We start from the raw sequence: 19850 nt of genomic DNA, 5'->3' as shown, positions 1-19850 counted from the left end.
ACATTAGTGATCTGTGTCTATTATGCAAGCTGTGGTGATACACGATTGGTTCTCATTTGATTCAATCTTCTCGAGATTTTTTTAGTTTATTAGAAATACTTATTGATATGTGAATATGTTGTGCTAGAAATAGTTAGATTCCACTCTTATTTCATTCTATACGAATATCTTTATTGAAGTTTGAATCAGACTTTTTAATTATTGCTTTTTACATGAGTGTAGTTTCAATTTGTCACTAATAAACAAAAATATATTGTTATAAGAAATAAATAATGAAATAGAAATATTATTTTTTATATATTAAGCGATTAATGATTGAAAATATTGTCATTCATTCTTGAAATGTGTTTTTAATTAAGTGTGATCTATTACAGCCACGGAAAACACTAAATTTTTTGAAAAATTAATATTGTATGATATTTTATAATTTTCTACAAGCGTACAGCTCTCTTGCCCCATTTTATCATAACGATAAGGATGATTCATTCTCATTGTTTATTATCCTTTTAGATATATATTGATAAGACGAATATCTTTGACAATGAAAAGATGAAACAGCCTATATAAGTTAAGTCCAATTCTAGGTGAAATTAATAAGGTCATTCGATCTCATGAGTTTTTCTAATTCAATTTAATTAATTCAAAATTCTTTATAATGCAAATTGATGTGGGATCAATAATTTTATTAACCGATCACGAATTTTATAATGGGTTAGGTCACTTTTTGCTACTTTTTTGCAATGATGGTTCATTTACTATAGTTGATTATAAATTAATAGGAATTTAGCTTAATCTTGATTTGGCTATTCAATTTTTACAATGAAACGATCGATTGTTGACAGAAAATAAAAAATTGAAAAGTACCCACAAAATTAACTTCACATTATTCAAGGGTGAATGTTTACAAACTTTCCATCCAAGGTTGATCCAAAGAAGGGATACAGATATTTAAACGGACACTAGTTCCGTGCAGAGCTCGACAAGTGTCTCCAATGTCCAGAAAAGCCATGTAACCAAGAATGTCCTTGCAAAGTTGATCCATCTGAGTTCATCAATGCAGCTTACAGTGGAGAAAAGTCAGATATGGATTATGCAGCTCTTTGCATCTACTCCAAGCAGCCTCTCGGCTCTGTTTGCGGTGTTATTTGCCCAGTTAATCACTGCATGTCCCGTTGCTCTCGTCAAAAGCTCGATGCTTCCATCAACATTCCAGCTCTTCAGGCTGAAATCATCAAGCGCGCCTGCAAGGATGGCAAATTCTGCGAGCTCATCAAGAAGGCTCCATCTACAGGCAAGCACGTCGCTGTCGTTGGTGCTGGCCCATCTGGTCTTTCAGCTGCTACATGCCTTGCTTCTCGGGGCCACAAAGTTACAATTTTTGAGAAGAACTCCGTTGTTGGTGGCGATGTCCAGCAGATTCCAAAGTACAGATTCCCAGACGATGTTCTTAAGATGGATCTTGATTTACTCTCCATGGTTGGTGACACAGAGATCAAGTTAAACACTCCATTTGATCCAGCCAACGAAAAAGACTACGATGCCGTTATTTACGCCGTTGGTTCTCAAAACCATGGCAAGCTTACATGCCCAGGCTCCGAATACTGCATCTCTTCCCAAGATTTCTTCGCCATGAAGCCAGAAGACATCAAGGGCAAGTCCATCGGTATTTCCGGATGCGGTGGTGTTGCCGTTGATATTGCTCTTGCAGCCATCAAGTCCGGCGCCTCCTGCGTCGTCATCTTCTACCGCCGTACTTTAGATCAAGCTCCACTTGCTCCAGAAGAGCGCGGTGTCATGGCCTACCTCGGCGTTAACGTCGTTCCACGTGTCGGTATCGAGAAAGTCGTCAAAGAAGAGAACGGCAAATTAACAATCCACTGCTGCCAGTACGATTCCAACCTCAACGCCATTCCAGATACAGATGTTACATGGAAGGACCTCAATATGGTTGTTCCTGCCCTCGGCCAGCGCACAAACATCAAAGAAGGCACCGAACAAGGCAAGATTTTCGTTTGTGGCCAAGCTAGAGGCAAGAACACATCCGCTGTCCAAGCCTCTGCATCAGGAAAGAACGCAGCCTGGAGATGCCACAACTTCCTCACAGGCCAGGAAGCTCCAAAGATCGATACCGACTTGATCTCCAATTTCACATCCTTCGAATACGAGCATCGTCCAGCAGACATCACAGCTTCATTGGATGGAAAGAAGACAACAATCTCTCCATTCATTGCCGGCGCTTCTTCATTCACAGACAGCATCTACACCTGCAAGAAGTACTTGCAGAAAGGTTGGGGTGGTGTTGTCATTGGCGTTGGAAACTTCAAGAACCATCCATGCTCTTACAAGAGAGGAAAACCAACAGAGTTCCACGCGCATAACGATGCAAAGAAGGTTCTCGAGATGGTCCAAGAACTCAGAAAGGAGTTCGCAAACGCTATCCTTGGTGCACAAATCAATGCTTCATCTGAGACACTCGAAGATGACTTCAAACTCCTTACAAAGGATGTTGATTTCGTCCAAATTACATGTGATTCAACAGATGAATACATGAAGGCAAAGAAACTTGGTGAGAACTCTGTCATTGTTCTCAATGGACATGGCGAATCCCCATCAATCCACTTCGGAGCAAAGAACAAACGTGATGCTCTCAACGCTTTCGCACGCGGATACTTAGTCTGTGTTCTTGAGCCAGGAGACATCAAGAGAACAGGACAAGGCATCGAACACCTCAACACTTCTCTTTCTTTCGCAATCTGGAGAGATGGATTCAAGAACATCAGAGATTGGGCAAAGGAGAACGCAAACTTCGATATCGAGAATATCGGAGAGGAACCACTCATCAACCACTTAGTCAACCCTTACACATGCATCGGATGCGGAAGATGCACAATGTGCCCGAACGATGCAATCACACTTATCCCAGCCAAGTGGGTCTACAAAGTTGATCCAGATAAGTGCAACGGATGCGGCCTTTGCGAATCTGTCTGCCCAACAAACTCTTGCGGTCTTATCACACGTGAAAAGGCTAGAGAACTTAATGCTAAGGCTAAGCATTGGTAAGATAATTTATATTTTTTTATTTTCATTGTAGTTTTTTTACAAAATTTAAATTTTTAATTTTATCATAAATTAGTTATTTTATTAATCAGCGTCTGAAATCATCTAACCTATGATTTATTTCGATTTTATATATGAATAAGACTCAACAAATTCTGAATCACTAGATCTACAAGCAAAGTCATTCAGTTTTGCTTTAACCTTAATAGAAAAGTGACATTTTTATTGATTGTATAATATCTATGGTGATATTAATAATTTCGAATCAAATATTTGGAAAATTGATAATGCTTACTTTAAATTAGATTATGGTGCTAAATGGCTATTAATAGCACACCATAATTCAACAAATAACGAGTATTATCCTGAAACAAACTTAACTTATAATGAAAATTATAATACATATTCTATCATATCTACATATAAAGACGTTTCTCACTATCTGAAACGAGTTTCCCAGAATTTTTACTTACTTGAATATCCTGAATTACATTCTTATCAAATTTGGAAACAAGATTCGGAATTAGACGAAATAAATGTTACAAATTATGAATTCCAAAAAGGTGATCGTTTTTCTTCTTTTAAAGGAATTAGTTACTGCACTCCAGGCTGTGCTTATTTAGACGGAATTTCTTCAGATTATGGTTGGAGTTATGCAATATCTTCTATGAGTCGTTGTTTATCAGAACACCCTAAATCTTTTCCAGGTCCAATAATAACATTGGTGCAATACGTACAGCATTCATACTTTTGGATAAAGTTAGAAAATATCTACAAAGATTCTTGTGTTTGCAAAAATGTCATTTTTCATGAATTTTTAAAGTATTTAGTTCCATTTATAACAATTTAATAAACATATATCTGATAATAACTTCAAGACTTCTCTTTATTGAAAACAATAAACTATAATTAAAACAAAAAAGCAATAGTTCCCCTCATTCATGTATTTTATTTTCTATGATATAATAATGGATATACTTCACTTAGTTTTGCATCAAAAATTGGTCATCTTGAAGCTGTAAAAAAAAGGAAGTAGGGTAATGATTAGACATTTATTTGTGTTAAAGTGTAGGGGTAAATTGATTCCCAAATTGAGGAAAATCGTGTTTTTTGGTTCCATTCGTCACTCATAACATCTAATCCCCTTCATAATGGTTCTATTCAGACCACCTTATAAGATCTCAATTTTTGACATTTTTTATTATTTTTGCCAAATATCTATGGTGATATTGGCGATTTCGATTCAAATATTTGGAAAATTGATAATGCTTACTTTAAATTAGATTATGGTGCTAAATGGTTATTAATAGCACACCATAATTCAACAAATAACGAGTATTATTCTTATACTAACATGGTTTTTAATGAAAATTATAATACCTATTCGATTATATCTAAATACAAAGACGTTTCTCGCTATCTAAAAAGAATTTTTCAAAAATTCTTCTTACTTGAATATCCTGAAATTCACTCGTATCAAATTTGGAAACAAGATTCTGATTTAACCGAAGCAAAAGCTACAAATTATGAATTCATAAAAGGTGATCAATGGACAAATTTCTCGGGAATTTCTAAAGGTATTTCAGGATGTTCTTATTTAGATGGAATTGATGCAGAATCTGGCTGGCACTATGCTATATCTTCCATGAACAACTGTTTATCAGCAAAACCCAAATTATTTCCAGGTCCAATAATTTCTGGAAGGACTCGTTACGTCCAGCATTCATACTTTTGGATAAAATTAGAAGATGTCGAAAAAAATTCATGTATTTGTAGATATTTCAATTTTCATGATTATTTAAAGAATTTAGTTATCATTACAATTGTTTAATAAAAGCATTGCTAAGAATGACTGTTTTAAAGCTCCCTGAACTTATTTTAAGGAAATATAAATTTAAATTTTAAAAGTTATTAGAAAATCTCTAAAATATGAGTTGTGTAATGAGTAAAAAATATCTATTTCATAAAAACAAGTTAAATAGTATATTTTATTGAACAGGGATATTAAAAGTTTTTCCACGAAGACTCATAATAGCGAAATTTGAGAACCAAGTAGATATTGATTCGATATGCTTCTGAGATGCGTTCTTTGGATCGTCAAGAAGTGGTTTAACATTAATATCAATAATAAGATCATTTCCGATACATACCGAGATTTCCTTTGATTTATCGTTCTTAAATTTGATAGTAACACGGGCAACAAGAAGACATAAAATTAATTCTACTTTCATATGGAAGGAAAATAGCTGTGGTATATCAATTGGGCCTGCTGATACTGTTGCTGCAATTGAAATTGATGGTGATCCTTGAAAATGTAATAAGAAACTGAGTGTAGATTCTTCGTCTGATTCATTTTTTAGTTGAATATCTGAAATGAAAGGAGCAGAGTCAGCAGGTTTATATGGGGTAATAACGGCTGATGTTAAAACATCAGGTTTCTTTGGTTCGCTTGCGATTTTTTGGGATAATAATTTGCAAACTTCTGAAAGAATTTGCGCATCTATGTGTGAAGCATTTAATCTTGCTAAAAGAATATTTAGCCAGTCAGCTGATTCTTTCTCATCTGGGGGTGTAATTCTTTTTGGATGGCCTTTCAAGCGTTTTGGCATATATAACATACCGAGTAACATAAATGCAAATAAAAGAATTGCAATGCCTACGAAAAAGCCTAATAAATATGTACTAAATCCAATATCAATATGTTTCATAATTATTAAAAAGTGACATATTTGCATAAATTATCAAGCTCACGTTGAATTTAAAGATAATGAAAGGAATTTATATAACTCATTTAAATAACTCAAATTCAAACAGAAATAACGAATTCTCATTGAAAATATCAGAAAATAACTAAAAAAAACAATACAAACATTTAGTAATAATCTAATTTCGCTCGAATATAATCTTTCCAATGCATAGATTTTGACTATTTTTGGAATTAAGTTCGATATTATAGCCTGTTCTGGGCTTTGAATCATTAATTATAAACGTTTCATTCTTTTGTTGAATTTTATAAGTTGATGACTTTGCAAACAGTGAAAATTGTGTATTTGGATCCTTCAAAACCAAATTAAAATCTGATGTTCCGTCAATACCATTTAATACCTGAATGTTTTTGATATTCTCTTCTGAGTAAAATCGAATTGATAAATAAACAATCTGTCCTGGGAAACAAGTCACATCCTGTGTTAAATTAGTTGAAATATCGGAAGTTTTTCGATTATTTCCTGCAATAGATTCGACGTAGTAATCCACTTCCTTGGTTTTAGGTAAATTTGAATATAATATATCAAAGTTTTTGTTTAAACTCGGTTCTATATTTGTATCTGATGATGAAATGGATGTTGCTATCATAGATAAAGTGTCTGCGATAGTTTGGTGTGTATCTAAAGTTCGTGTAAGAAAGGAGAAGAGGATCCAAATCATCAGCTCTAAAAAAATTTATAAACGTTCAACATTCCCAAATAATAATTACAACTGGCTTTATTATCTAATCGTATGATAGAAAGTATTTGAATTGGAATTCAAATTTATTCATTTTTTTACAATGTTTCGGAAAATTGTCAACATATCCTATTTATTCCTATATCTAGAACTGATCATTCTAGGTTACATAATGTTTAAAGCTGCTGACGATTATGTAGTTGGGGAAGGTTCTTTAACAGTCGTAGGAGATATCAAAGAAGAAACTGATTTTCAAAAACACTGGTGTTTCACAATTCCAAAGAAATATAATAATACTGTTGATGTTCGTCAGCATCTTGTTATTGAGTATAAAAACACAAAAGATGCAAATACAAAGCCAACCATTACATATACTCGGACATTCGTTAATGGCGTCGAAAATATAACTTCTTGGTATCCGTCAAAGATTGAATTTGATAAAAATAGTAAATTTACGCCAAAATGGAAGTTTTATCATAATCAATTTAACGGAACAGATAATATTTCCTTCCATAATACTCTCGATTGTCATAATCTTAATATCACAAAGCTTCATTGGACATGTAAATACAAAATTATAACCCACGAATCGATCTACGTCATTCAAAACTGGGCTTTTGCATTATTCTTGCTTGCGTATAGAAGACCATATTCTGTGGTCCTTATTATATTATATCTCCTTACTCAAATTCCAGAATACCAAAATTTGACTTTTAATTTGTTCCTTGGAGCAGCAACTCTCTACTCTGCTTACATGGCATTACCAGTAGTTTTATATCGAAAATCTGTTTGGATTACTATAGTCTATGTAATTTCCATTTTTTCATACATATTATCTTCATTTTGGTACTCAGATGAGATCACGAATGCGTTTGCTACTGGTAAAATGCCAGCTATGCATATAATAGCTGCTGCATTTGTAGTTAATTGTGCAAAAATCTTATTAGACGACTATGATCCGAAACTATGGCATACATTTATCGGAACTCTATTTGTATACGCTGCATTTCTTCTTTACTACTTTATTCCTGGTAATTATATGGATTTGAAAGAAGGAAGGAGAATTTTTGGAATTGTGACTCTCCCATTTGTATCATTCGGACTATTCGCAATTATTGTATCAGAATTCAGGAGCATTACTAGCAAGAAAGAAGATAAATTCAATATTTTCATCTTGATTTTCTTAATTATCATGTTTATAATACCCCTTATCCCATTATCGATTGTTTTGGACCATATTCATACTGAAAAGGCAAAGGTTCCACCACCACTGTTTGAATTACATTAAAATTATTTATTATAGAGATTTTATTGAATAAAATGAGATTATTTGTTTATAAATTTTCAACGTACTTTTATATTTTTAGTATCCCCCAGATTTGGTTGAATTGAAAAAAGAAAACGCTAATTTCATGAAAACAGATGGGGATAAATATTTCAGAATGTAATTATGTATTATATTTTAGATGAAGGACCTACTTTTATCTTGAAATATCAGATTTGAAATTAAAATATTAGGTAATATGCTATTTTAAATCATGTAGCTAAAAGAACATATTAATATTTAAAAAATAATTCAAACTGTCGTTATAAAATCTTCTTTTTCCCAGTGCTAACCCCGTTTTCGAGAAAATATATTCCAAAAAAATTAAAATTTTAAAATTTGAAGATAAAAATTAAAAGTATTCAAATGAAATTTTTGTGCTTTTTTTGGAAATTATTCTGTGAGTTTCAGAGAACAATATTGCATGGTATTTAATCTATGATTGAAACAGTGGTAAAAAACATATTCAAGTGATATGTGGTCAAATCAATTTTATGTCATGATGGATAACATTCAATTTGGTTTTTCGATTCAATGGATAGTATTCAAATTTTTCCATTTCACTCTTAGAAGAAACCATGCATTATTTATATTGTATGATAAAAAAATCACTAACAAATCAAAAACTGTTCGTACTTGTTTGTCTGGTCGCATGTCACTTTTACAATCTAAATTGAATAGTTTATTTAGCCGGACGATTATGAACCAGTTTTTTTACCATTCCTCCGTTTAGCCCGTCCCATCAGAATCGGGTATCCATTTTTGATAAATACCGCGTTATAGAAGAGATAGGTCAAGGATGCTATGGTAATGTCATGAAGGCGATTGATCCACAAACTGGCGAAGTTGTTGCAATCAAAAAGGTCAGAATCTTCAACCAGAATCAGGCCTTACCACAAGCATTCTATCGTGAAACTTCTAACCTCCAGACTCTCAAACATCAAAATATTATTAACCTCAGAGAAATCTTCCGTTCTACAAGTGGAGAAGAGCCCTACATGGTCTTTGATTACTGCGAATTCGATCTTGATGGCCTCATTCACTCAAGAAATCCAAAGGGTCTTCCATTACAGACTGTCAAGTGCTATTTCAAGCAAATTCTCAATGCTGTCAAGGCTTGTCATGATCTAAACATCGTACACAGAGATCTCAAGCCCGCGAACATCTTTGTTACACGTGGCAATGTTGTCAAACTTGGAGATTTTGGTTTATCTCGTGATTTGACAAAAGGTAACTCTCAGCGCACACTTGGCGTTGTCACTCCAGGCTACAGAGCACCAGAAATCATCCTTGGAAACACACAATACGATTATTCCTCAGATGTCTGGTCTCTTGGAGCCATTTTGTTCGAAATGCTTACAGGAATACCATTATTCCGTCCACTCACATCATCAGATATCTCCCAGCTCTCAGCAATTGTTTTTCTTCTTGGAAAGCCAAATGAAGAAGATTTGGCCAATAACTCCTACTCAAATGTCAACCTCTTAAGTATGATACGCGACTGCAATCGCTCCTTAGATGATATTCTTCGTGAATGTCTCGTCGGAGAGGCTGCAGAAGCAATTCCTTTAATTCTGGGAATGTTGAAGTACAATCCTTCCCAGAGAATCACTGTCGATGAAGCTTTGTGCTCTCCTTTTCTCAGTGATCCTTTCGAAACAGAACCAACAAATATTCCAACAATTTCCTTCGCGGAAATACATTCACTCGATGTTGCTAACGCTAACATCATCAACAAACCACCAACATACTCACCACCAGTCCGTCCACTTCGCGTGGCTCTGGTTCCAATTGTTGCTTAATTTCAACTGCTTTTTTTATTATTTATTTTGTTTCTTAACTGTACCAACCTTATAAGACTTCGTGTCTTTGCTTGTTTGGCTTTTTTCTTATGCCAAACTTTTATTTTAATTTTATTTTAATTGCTTATTGATTTTATATCAACTTTCACCATCTATTTGTTGTCACCTTCTTATAAACTATTAATTCCTTTAGTATCTTTTTATTTAATTAACAATTTTTCAAATTTTTAAATTTTTTTTGGTCAATTCCCTTTAATCTTCATGAAAACTTCTAAAATTTTAACAAGTACAACCCAAAATGACGGAGTCCATGATACTTTTTGTATGCTTTTTAGATACGAAAAATTTGTAATCGAGGTCGCGAGAAGCTTTATGTTCTAATATTTTATGATCTAAGGGTTTCGTTTTGCGAAAAAAACGTACAATACGCAATTTCGCTAAAAAAACATTTAGCTAGCAATTTCGACCTTTGACTCCACTCAAGACGTCACTTTTTAAATTTTGCGGTATCATATTTTTGGAAAATCTTTATGAATATTATATAAAAAGTCTCTTTAATATCTATATTTCATATTTTTATCGATTTTTAAAGTTTTTGCGAAAAGTATTCAATTATTTTTGCTATTTTGTCGGGTAAATGTCAGATTTGCGACATTTTCTGATATGATATTCAGATTCTACGTTGATAATAATGCTTATAGAACCCTCTTGCTATTGTGTCAAAATTGCGAAACCGATAGCAAAAATATCTCGCAATATCAAAATTGAGATATTGAGTGAATTATGCATTATAGAGATTAAAAATCTGATTTGTGAAAACATCTCATCAGTTTCTAGCTAATTCAAAAATCTTTACTATCTTATTCGATTAAAATGAAAAGGGAATAGTTTCATTATGCTTTAAATGACAGCCTTATAATATAATCATAGTTTTCGCTCAATATGCAGCATTTTTTTTTTCGAAATCTATGGTCAATATCCTAAATACTGATTGCTTTGCATTCATATCTCTTACATTTTCTATACCCACATCACTATTCATTGCTATTCCTATCTTTTTCATTTTTGTTTGTTTCTCATAATTTCTCAAAAAACATGATAACTTGATATTTGTAAATATCATACTTTATAACGTAAATAAGAACTTGACCTATTAAGAAAAGCAGTAATGAAAAGAAAATCTGAAATTCATAAAAATTACAAGTTTCTGATGACAATTAGCTTAATTAAACCAGGTACAAGATTATATAATTGTATTTTCTATCCAATTATCCATATAATATCTTATCCAGAAAAAATAACTTGATCAATACCAAATGATTTTTTAACTAGTAAATAAAGTATTTTCTTTACACACACATTGTATATCATAGTTTTTTTTTTTTTTGGTTTCGCAAAACATCCAAAAACAAATATGCTATAAAAGTGACAATTTTAGCAAAACGAAACCCTTATATGATCCAAAAGACATTGTAATGATATAAGGATTGTCCAAAGAAAGCTAGTTGCACTCTCATTTCAAATTGAAGTGAATTTTTGTCTCCGATTTAGTTACTCTCTTTTCTCAATCTACATAAGTATCTGATACCAAATAAGGTAGCTTGACTCCTTTTCGACTTCATTTGAACAATAAAATTTAACTATTTCCCATAAGTCAACAAAAACCATGAAAACATACCAAGATAGTTCAACCATAATGATCCGTGATATTTAAAATAAAATATACATTTACAATGATTTAAATTGTCGAATGTATTAGAGTTTTTCGTATGAATCATCGTCATTCAAATATTTCTCAAGAAGTTAATCTTATTCGTAATAGTTGGCAAATTGATTCATAAATCAAATTTGTAATTCTGCCAAAATCGACCAAATGAGTTTTATAAAATCAAAAATCAATACACAAACTATCATCATAATTGATTTTCATGAAAAAGATATAAATCTTGGAGAACTAATGAAGACATAAATTTATTAGAAATTACAACAAGTTTTAGGGCTATAGGTGCTCACCAAGATATTTAAAAAATATTTGTCGGATTCGGCCAAGCATGAATTCAATTCTCAGAATTTATTTGAATCAAAATTCAATACTGAAATCTCAGAATTTTCGATGAGTGTTGTCGAAGCGTACACCAAGTGCTGCAATGAGAAACTCTACTCAATCAACCCAATCACAACCTTCAATGCTAAGAGGGCCACGTTCAACTTCCTTTTCTGCGGATTGTACCGCCAAATCACTGGCAAGTACGCCAAGATCCTCCACTTCATTGCTGATTCATCATACTTCATCGCCAAGGATGGCAAAGTCCTCGACCAAGCCCTTGCCGACCAAATAAAGGCCAAGCTTGATGAGTTAATTGCCTCCGACAACAAGATTGAACTTGTTGAGATGGATTCCATCCAGCTTTGCAACATTTTCGAGGAGCAAGGCAGAGAAGAGAAGGCCTACTACACTTCTAAGATCGATGAAGAGAAGATCCTCTGCGCAAAGTTCGGAGATATGCTCGATATCGTCTACGAGCCAATGGTTCTCAACTTCAATGAACTTGGACTTTACAAGATTCATGTTTTCGACAAGGGCCTCCTTCTCCAGCTCCCAACAGCTAAGGATCCAACAGTTTTCGCCAAGAACCGTCTTGCTGAACTCCAACAGCAGCTCTTAGTCCACTCATCCAACCAGTGGAAGAATTTCAACGTCGAGTCTGTCGCTCAGATCTCCCAGTACTGCAGAACAACACCATTTGCCCAAATTCAGGGAATTACCGACAAGCTTGCTGCCGAACAGCTTGATAAGATCGAAGCATACATTCTCTCACAGTTCCCTGACAAGCGTGTTGTTGGCATTGCTGGTCCATCATCATCTGGAAAGACAACATTATCTATTCCACTCAAAGACAGGCTCAACAAGAAGGGCTATGACTGCATCATCATTGCCATCGATGACTATTACCACCACCGTCCAGAAATGTACCACCTTCCAGATGGAACAATCGATTTCGAAGATATCAGATCAATCCAAGCACCACTTCTTGCTGAGAGAATCAAGAAATTGCTTGCTGGTGAGGAAATTCCAGTCAGAAGATTCGATTTCATCACTGGTTTTGGTAAGGACAGCGAAACAGAGAAATTAAAGCTTTCTCAAAACGGATTTGTCATCATCGAAGGTATCCACGGCATCAACCCACAATTATTCGACCTCATTCAGCCACTTGTTCCAATCAGAGTTTACGTTTCACCAATGACACCAATCTGCTACGACGATGAACACCCAGTTTCAGGCAGAGACATCTGCATGATGAGGCGTGTCATCAGAGATAACAGAGAGCGTGGCTATTCACCAAGATTTACAATCGGCATTTGGCCAGATGTTTGCGATGGCGAAGAAAGAAACATCAACACATATGTCGGCCAAGTAGAATACTTCTTCAACTCATCCTTCGTCTACGAACTTCCTATTATCGCTGAAGCTGGTAAGGAAATTTTCGAAAAAGCCCTCGAACCAGAAGAAAAAGAGGACAAGAATTCCAAGAAGACAGCTTTCGTTAACTGCGAAGTTCGCAGAATCCACAGACTCCTTCAGATGTCTGGTCATATGTACATGAAGGCCATCAGAAGAGGTTCTGGTATGGACGAATTCGTCGGCGAGAAGTTCGTTGAGGATGCTAAGGCTTAAATTATTTACTTATACTATTAAATGTTTATTATATTTACGGTATTTTAAAATTAAAAAGTTTTTTTTTATTTTCATTATTTTATTTTTCTTAAAATATCGAATTTTCCGAGTAAAGTCTTATTTGAATGACATCATTTTAATTCTGTATCATCAAAAACAGTTACAAATGAGTTCTGATTTGATTTTGATAAAAAAAAACTGAGAATACAGTTTGTAGGATAATTTTGAAAGCAAATTTCGAGGTTGCATAAATAGGGTTCGACACATGTTTTTGTATTTCAATGCTCGCGAATAGATTTTAACTATTTTTTTTTATTATCGCAAAATTTGAAGAATTATCAAACTGAATAGCCGATAATTCAGTTTGTGATACCATTAATGAGCTTCATTCTTTTGAAGAAATGATCTGCTTCACTGGAACTTTTTCTTCTTTTTTCTAAATGAATTTTGCAGGAAAGTGTATTTTTATATCAGGGGAGATGTCGAAGCTCAATGAACTTATACTTGAATCGCTGATTAGATATGGGGCCGAAACCATTATTTCTACTATATCTAACAAAGAAATTCAAAAAAATCTCAATGAACGTTTTCATAACTCTAAAACCAAGTTAGATTTCATCGAATTCAAGCTTGATACTACAGAATTTAGCACAGATATTCTGCCTTTGCTCGAAAAACATGCAAAAAAAGGAATTGACATATTTATTAACTTAGACCCTGCTTATAACAACGAAACACAAACGGAACTTGTCAAATCATCAGTATCTGGATTTATAAATGAATACAAAAACAGCTTTACATCTGTTGTTGACTTAACCAATCAAATTTCCAAAGAAATGAATCGTGATGGATCCATTATTTTTGTTTATCCGCCTTACAATTGCAATTCATCATCACAGTTATGCACAAATACATCTCTAGCAATGTTTGCAAAAACTGCTGCACTTGATTTAGGAAAAAAGGCACATATAAGAGTTAATGCCATAAAAGTAGGATATATTGAGCAATACTCAAGTGGAACAGTCGATTCTTCAGTTCGTTTTACTTCATTTGAATCTATTTCAAATATGTTGTTATTTTTAAGTTCAGATTTATCAAAGGATATAACAGGAACTGAACAAGTCGTAGATTCTGGCTCAAGATTATAATATTATTTAATTTTTGAAAAATATTTTTTTATTTTTTTAAGTTATTCTTAATATAAGCGCAACTCGTATTATTTTGAAGTCGTATTGATGTGTAAGCCATATAAATTACCGATACTAATATTTTTTAATGAAATCTGTTTTTTTCCCTTCTTTTTGTTTATTGTTATTTTATCAGACTATTTGCATTTTGTCATTTTAATAAAAATAGAGTTAATTTTATATAAAATTTAATTTTTTATTTAAACTTCCAAAATTAATTGAATTAAACAGCGACATCATTAGTTTCTTTGTTTTCGTTGTTTTCCTTCTTATCATCCCAATCAAGGTTTTCATCCTTCTTTTCATTTGGTTCTGTAATAAAGAAGAATCCGAATACAGCACCAAGGATTGAAACAATAGCGAAGACAATACATGTCCACATAAGACCAATTCCAGATGTGACTTTACCATTTGCATCAGTATCACCTTTCATCCATGGGAAGATGAAAATAACAATGAAGGAGAAAAGTTGATTGCCCATTGAAATCATTGAAGCACCCATTGAACGTACAGAGTCAGGGAAGAGTTCTGGAACGACAAACCATGGAATTGGGCCAAGAGCAACACCGAAGAAGAACATGTAAACGAAGATAACAACAATTGAAAGCCAGTTTGCCCATCCAAACTTGTAGTTTAGAGAGAATATAATGAGCATGAGACCGCATCCAACGCATGAGATGCAGAAAAGTGGACGTCTACCCATCCAATCGACAAGAAAACCAGAAACAAAGACAGCAACAAGCTGAGCGGCAACTGAAATTGTAGATGCAATACCTGAATCAAGTGGGGCACCAACTTCTTTGAAGTTTTCATCGAGATTTGTTAAAATGGCGTTAACTCCGCTGAATTGTTGAATGAACATCATTGCAATACCAACAAGTAGCTTTCCGAGATACTGTTTCTGGAAAACAGATTCCTTTTTCTGTTCGCTATCAGCATTATCAGCTTCTTCAGCTTTCTTTCCTGTTTCTGGACAGATCCAAATAAGAGCTGCACCAACTCCATTGATATCAGCACACGTAATTTCGAGAGACCACCATTTTGTTGCATTCTTTGATGTGTTGACGGTCCAATTACCTTGGAGATACATAATGATAATACCAATAACACAACCAATCCGATTCAAGTTACCGAAGAAACCTGTAAGACCTGCAGGAGCAGCTTCAACAAGCATTGTCGGAGTAATTGATGTAACACCACCAATAACAAGACCTTGAAGGGCACGCATGACTGTCATTACGGCAAATGCCTTTTTTGATGCAGCAAGCATGATTAAATATAGTACCGATGTTGTAACTTGTAGGATGCAGAAAACCAATCTTCTTGAAAGGAAGTTCAGCATCCATGTTGTGATGAATGGACCAATAACAGCAAATAGAGCAAGAATTGCATTGAACCATGTTGTATTCATTGTTGATATTCCCCATTCAGTTTTAAAGAATGGAACGAGCGGAGATGTTATTTCAACTGAATAACCGAAGTTCAACGAACCAGTCATGATGATTAGACCATAGATGAGTTCGTGGACACAGAAGTTTACCATTACCTAGAAAAATGAACTGAAATTCTTCTTTACCGTAAATTCTTTTCAAAATTCAATGTATTTTCAATAAAAAACATGGGAATTTTTAATAATTACTACTTTCACCATGATGTAATATTTTTTTTGCTTATTTCATATTTTGCTATCTTCTCAAATAAACAACGGTTCTTCAATTTTTTGAAAAGGGATAAACACACAAACCATCAAAAATTGAATGCTATTTAAATTAACCTCAGCATATACTGAATTAAAACCTCTTTAACTATTTACGATACTTAACATCAATCTTTGTGATCATACATTATTTCAATAAAATTATTAAAAGAATTTCAAACTTCATGATAAAAATATAATTATATCAAGTCACTCCTTCTACAAAACCATATACTTTAAGTTATTAGCTCATTTTTTAACCAACAATGACTAATTTTGCATTTTTTTTGAATCATTATGAAGTATTTTCTATATGCAATTCATTACACTCTAATAAGTTATTATAAAATTTGTTCATTTAAATCATTATTAAATTTTTCTTTAAATTTTCTATTCAATGATTGATGTTTCGGAAGAGAGAGAAGGTTCCTAGTTAAAATCCATATGAGAGTACTTGTAATTTATTAATGATTTTCAAAAATATTCAATTTTGGACTATTTTTTGATAGCTAAACCGAATGTAGGTCAGGTAAGTGGGGCTTCCAGGCGCGTTGCGCCCTCTAGCCCATAAGAAATTTTGCCCAAGACCCAAGAGGAGGACCGAACCCCAGCCGACCAGCCGGTGACAAAACCAAAACCGTTGTTATTTACATCATATTAATGGTGTCACTTTTTAAAATGTCACTTTTTGTGTCGCTTTTCACAAATTATATATGTTTTCATGTTTTGTCACTTTTCTGTCACTTTTCGGGTAAAAACATTTTTATTATTATATATAAATGAATTTTACAAAACCACCGTTACCGTTCTTTGGAAATAAGAGTAGATGTAAAGATATTATATTGAGAGAACTTAAGAAACTACCGAATGGTCTAACATTTGTAGATTTGTTCGGTGGAAGTTTCTATATATCCCATTTATGTCATACCGTATTTCCTGACTCAAAGATTATATGCAATGACTTCGACAACTATATGAACCGTCTCAAACATATTCCAGACACAAACAATATATTGAAAGAGTTAAAAGAAAAGATACCTATAGGTAAGATGGAACGTATACCATTAGATAAGAAAAATATTGTGAGAGAGGTTTTGAAAAAAGCAGAATATATAGACTGGGATAGTATATCTGCTAGACTATTATATAGTGGTGCTATAAGAGTTCATGACATTGAAACACTTATGTCAAAAGTTTTATATCTTAACTATACAAATGTTTTCAAAGAGGACATAGAAAAATATATTGAGGGTATAGAGTTTGTGAGATGTCATTGGACAGAGTTGTATGAAAAATATAAAGACAAGGAAAATGTTTTCTTTATAGTGGACCCGCCGTTCTATAACACATGGGATTTTCAATACCAAGTAGACTGGACTTTGAGAGACTCTTTAGAAACTTTAGACGTTATACATAACCATCCATGCTTTTACTTTACATCCGATAAAAGTGGTTTGGAAACCGTTATGAGATGGTTAGAGGACATACATGACTATGAGTTTATATATAACAAGATAGAATATGAGAGAGGTCCTATAAACCGGAGAAAGTGTCACAATAAAGAAATTTTATTAGTAAGTAAATGTGGTTTGAAATAGGACTACTTGTTTTAGGTTTTTTCCATTGTGTCATTTATTTATTGGACGTGGCAGAAAAGTACAGAGAATATGAAGATGAACCAATGCCTGCAAATGTTCAGCATATGTACTCGTAAGAGATATTTTTATCTAATATTAAATGGACGCACAGAACTTAGCGAATGCACAGCAACCTGGACAACCAAACCCAGAGAATATTCCAAATGAAGTTAGAATACAAACTGCAATGGCAAACTATGGTCAAGTGCCAACAGATGTACAAATGCAAACTGCCATGTCAAATGACGCTGCGTTGGGTTTGCCACCATGGTATGCAAATATGAGATGGAAAGAGTTTTATACAAACCCTGAAGTGGGATATAAACAACTTTATGCAGATGACGCGAACACAGGAGTTGACCCAGAATATGTTTTCTACCAGAGGAGAAACAGAATGTATGAGCTCCAGTTAAAGAATGCTATGGAACTCAACAGGAAACGTAAGAGACTAGGCGGACATTAGATTTTTACATATAGTAAAATGGGTTTCTTCAGTAGTATTGGAAACTTCTTTCGAAATGTTGGAAGAGGTATATGGAATGGAATAAAATCTGTCGGAAGAGGAGTATGGAACGGTGTCAAAAATATTGGTAAAAGAGTAGGTCAGTTTGTTGGTATTATACCTAAAGACCCTGAACCAGAAGAACAAGCTCCTGTAATACAACAGCCTGAACCTGCACCACAGTCAAGTTGGCAACCAAATCCAACACCTCAACCGTATTAAAAAATTATATTTTTACCGTTCGATAGTAGTTGTATATGAAACTAAGTTCTAAGTAAAACGCATGGTATAATGGAATTATTCTTTTTCTTCCATCTGTAGTAAACCATACTTGAAAGTCTGAAATACTTCCACTTGGTGGTTCGTATAACTTTGTAGGTTTTTCGTAAAAGTCATTCATCAGACATAAGAAAGAGTTTTGCGCACCAGAAAATGAAGCATGAACAATAATAGCATCTGGGTCGAAAATATTTTCATATGTTCCATTAGGGTTTTCGACTTCATAATAGTCCGGGTGTACTGGATATGCTGCAGGCTGATTTAACATCCTCATAAATCTATACCATGCCAAGTTGTTATATTTTGTAGAAATATAAACGTTTTCTCCAAGGTCTTCTATTTTATTGATTTTAACAGTTGCATTTTTCCTGTCATAAATAATATCGAGATGGTATTCTCCTTCGTCAATGTTAAACTGGTTTGCATATTCAATATAGATATCGTTTATTTTTTCTTGAAAAGCTTGAAGAGTTGTTTCTAAGTTTATAAGCAAATTAACTTGTAAAGGTTTTCCCTGTTCAAATTTCTCATACATACGTTTTTCTTTGTTATAGTATCGAACTTCAAAACCGACCGTAAATGGGAAACCATGTATGGCTTCTGAAATGAACTTCATTCTACGAAAGCCAATAGCTTTTGTGACGGATGGGTCTCTTAACCATCTTAATGGGTAGTCAAAACGATAGCCTTCATGCTTTACGGTATCTGTCTCAAACTTTTGACCGACATTAGTAAAAAGTTCATCTAATGGTTTAGTTGTAGCAACTCTAGAATTTTCTTTTTCTATTGGAAGCATATTTTATCTATAATAAAAATGTCAAATGAAACAGCGTCTATGAGAGAAATACAACACAACCGACAACTCATTATGCAAGCTCTAAATAAGAACACAACAAACTTTTCAAACTATTCTAAGATATCTGAGTCATTGAAAGGGGGTGACTTAAAACTGACAATAAACCCAATGACAGATGAGTTTCTATTTCAAGACAATAAGAACCATACTGTCTGTATAAATCCAACAAAAGGAACTTTAAACGAGAAACCTATAAATGAACTTCTTTTGAAAGCAGATGTTGACAACAAAGCTGACAAAGAATATGTAGACGATGCAATAGCAAAAGAAGAAGAAAGAGCTAACAATGCTTATGCAACAAAAGAACATACTCATCCTGAACTAGCAGACAAAACATATGTTGACAATAAAATGTTAAGTGAAGTGACAAGAGCTGAAAACGAATATTCT

At 33.7% G+C, this 19850-nt stretch overlaps 11 protein-coding genes across 11 annotated transcripts; 8 read left to right on the top strand and 3 right to left on the bottom strand.

Annotated features, from left to right (window-relative positions):
* Positions 1-885: 885 nt before the first annotated feature.
* TVAGG3_0170920 (dihydropyrimidine dehydrogenase (NADP+) protein) lies at positions 886-3078 on the top strand (the record flags this gene model as incomplete). The annotated part of the gene is made up of 1 exon (XM_001580198.1): positions 1084-3060. One exon carries the CDS (start codon positions 1084-1086, stop codon positions 3058-3060), a length of 1977 nt encoding a protein of 658 aa, XP_001580248.1.
* A 1834-nt stretch (positions 3079-4912) lies between these two features.
* TVAGG3_0170910 (uncharacterized protein) lies at positions 4913-6479 on the bottom strand (the record flags this gene model as incomplete). Its single annotated transcript, XM_001580197.1, has 1 exon — positions 5046-5765. One exon carries the CDS (start codon positions 5763-5765, stop codon positions 5046-5048), a length of 720 nt encoding a protein of 239 aa, XP_001580247.1.
* Positions 6480-6611: 132 nt separating this feature from the next.
* Positions 6612-7874, top strand: TVAGG3_0170900 (uncharacterized protein; the record flags this gene model as incomplete). The annotated part of the gene is made up of 1 exon (XM_001580196.1): positions 6674-7789. The coding sequence occupies one exon, from the start codon at positions 6674-6676 to the stop codon at positions 7787-7789; it is 1116 nt and encodes a 371-aa protein (XP_001580246.1).
* A 65-nt stretch (positions 7875-7939) lies between these two features.
* TVAGG3_0170890 (cyclin-dependent protein serine/threonine kinase protein) lies at positions 7940-9835 on the top strand (the record flags this gene model as incomplete). Its single annotated transcript, XM_001580195.2, has 1 exon — positions 8641-9627. The coding sequence occupies one exon, from the start codon at positions 8641-8643 to the stop codon at positions 9625-9627; it is 987 nt and encodes a 328-aa protein (XP_001580245.1).
* Positions 9836-11720: 1885 nt separating this feature from the next.
* On the top strand, positions 11721-13364 carry TVAGG3_0170880 (phosphoribulokinase family protein-related protein family; the record flags this gene model as incomplete). The annotated part of the gene is made up of 1 exon (XM_001580194.2): positions 11741-13303. One exon carries the CDS (start codon positions 11741-11743, stop codon positions 13301-13303), a length of 1563 nt encoding a protein of 520 aa, XP_001580244.1.
* Positions 13365-13753: 389 nt separating this feature from the next.
* On the top strand, positions 13754-14644 carry TVAGG3_0170870 (dehydrogenase, short chain family; the record flags this gene model as incomplete). Its single annotated transcript, XM_001580193.1, has 1 exon — positions 13783-14451. One exon carries the CDS (start codon positions 13783-13785, stop codon positions 14449-14451), a length of 669 nt encoding a protein of 222 aa, XP_001580243.1.
* Positions 14645-14713: 69 nt separating this feature from the next.
* On the bottom strand, positions 14714-16033 carry TVAGG3_0170860 (major facilitator superfamily transporter; the record flags this gene model as incomplete). Its single annotated transcript, XM_001580192.1, has 1 exon — positions 14714-16033. The coding sequence occupies one exon, from the start codon at positions 16031-16033 to the stop codon at positions 14714-14716; it is 1320 nt and encodes a 439-aa protein (XP_001580242.1).
* A 1890-nt stretch (positions 16034-17923) lies between these two features.
* On the top strand, positions 17924-18286 carry TVAGG3_0170850 (uncharacterized protein; the record flags this gene model as incomplete). The annotated part of the gene is made up of 1 exon (XM_001580191.1): positions 17924-18286. The coding sequence occupies one exon, from the start codon at positions 17924-17926 to the stop codon at positions 18284-18286; it is 363 nt and encodes a 120-aa protein (XP_001580241.1).
* Positions 18287-18304: 18 nt separating this feature from the next.
* TVAGG3_0170840 (serine threonine-protein phosphatase family) lies at positions 18305-18547 on the top strand (the record flags this gene model as incomplete). The annotated part of the gene is made up of 1 exon (XM_001580190.1): positions 18305-18547. One exon carries the CDS (start codon positions 18305-18307, stop codon positions 18545-18547), a length of 243 nt encoding a protein of 80 aa, XP_001580240.1.
* A 4-nt stretch (positions 18548-18551) lies between these two features.
* Positions 18552-19400, bottom strand: TVAGG3_0170830 (uncharacterized protein; the record flags this gene model as incomplete). Its single annotated transcript, XM_001580189.1, has 1 exon — positions 18552-19400. The coding sequence occupies one exon, from the start codon at positions 19398-19400 to the stop codon at positions 18552-18554; it is 849 nt and encodes a 282-aa protein (XP_001580239.1).
* Positions 19401-19418: 18 nt separating this feature from the next.
* TVAGG3_0170820 (phage tail repeat-like family) lies at positions 19419-19785 on the top strand (the record flags this gene model as incomplete). Its single annotated transcript, XM_051225311.1, has 1 exon — positions 19419-19785. A coding segment is annotated over one exon (367 nt), but the record flags the coding sequence as incomplete, so codon positions are not given.
* Between the last annotated feature and the right edge of the window lie 65 nt (positions 19786-19850).

This window comes from Trichomonas vaginalis, chromosome IV (assembly GCF_026262505.1).
Source record: "Trichomonas vaginalis G3 chromosome IV, whole genome shotgun sequence".
In the NCBI taxonomy this organism is placed as follows: domain Eukaryota; phylum Parabasalia; order Trichomonadida; family Trichomonadidae; genus Trichomonas; species Trichomonas vaginalis.
Note: the sequence above shows the minus strand (reverse complement) of the source record. Positions and strands in the feature narration are given on the sequence as shown.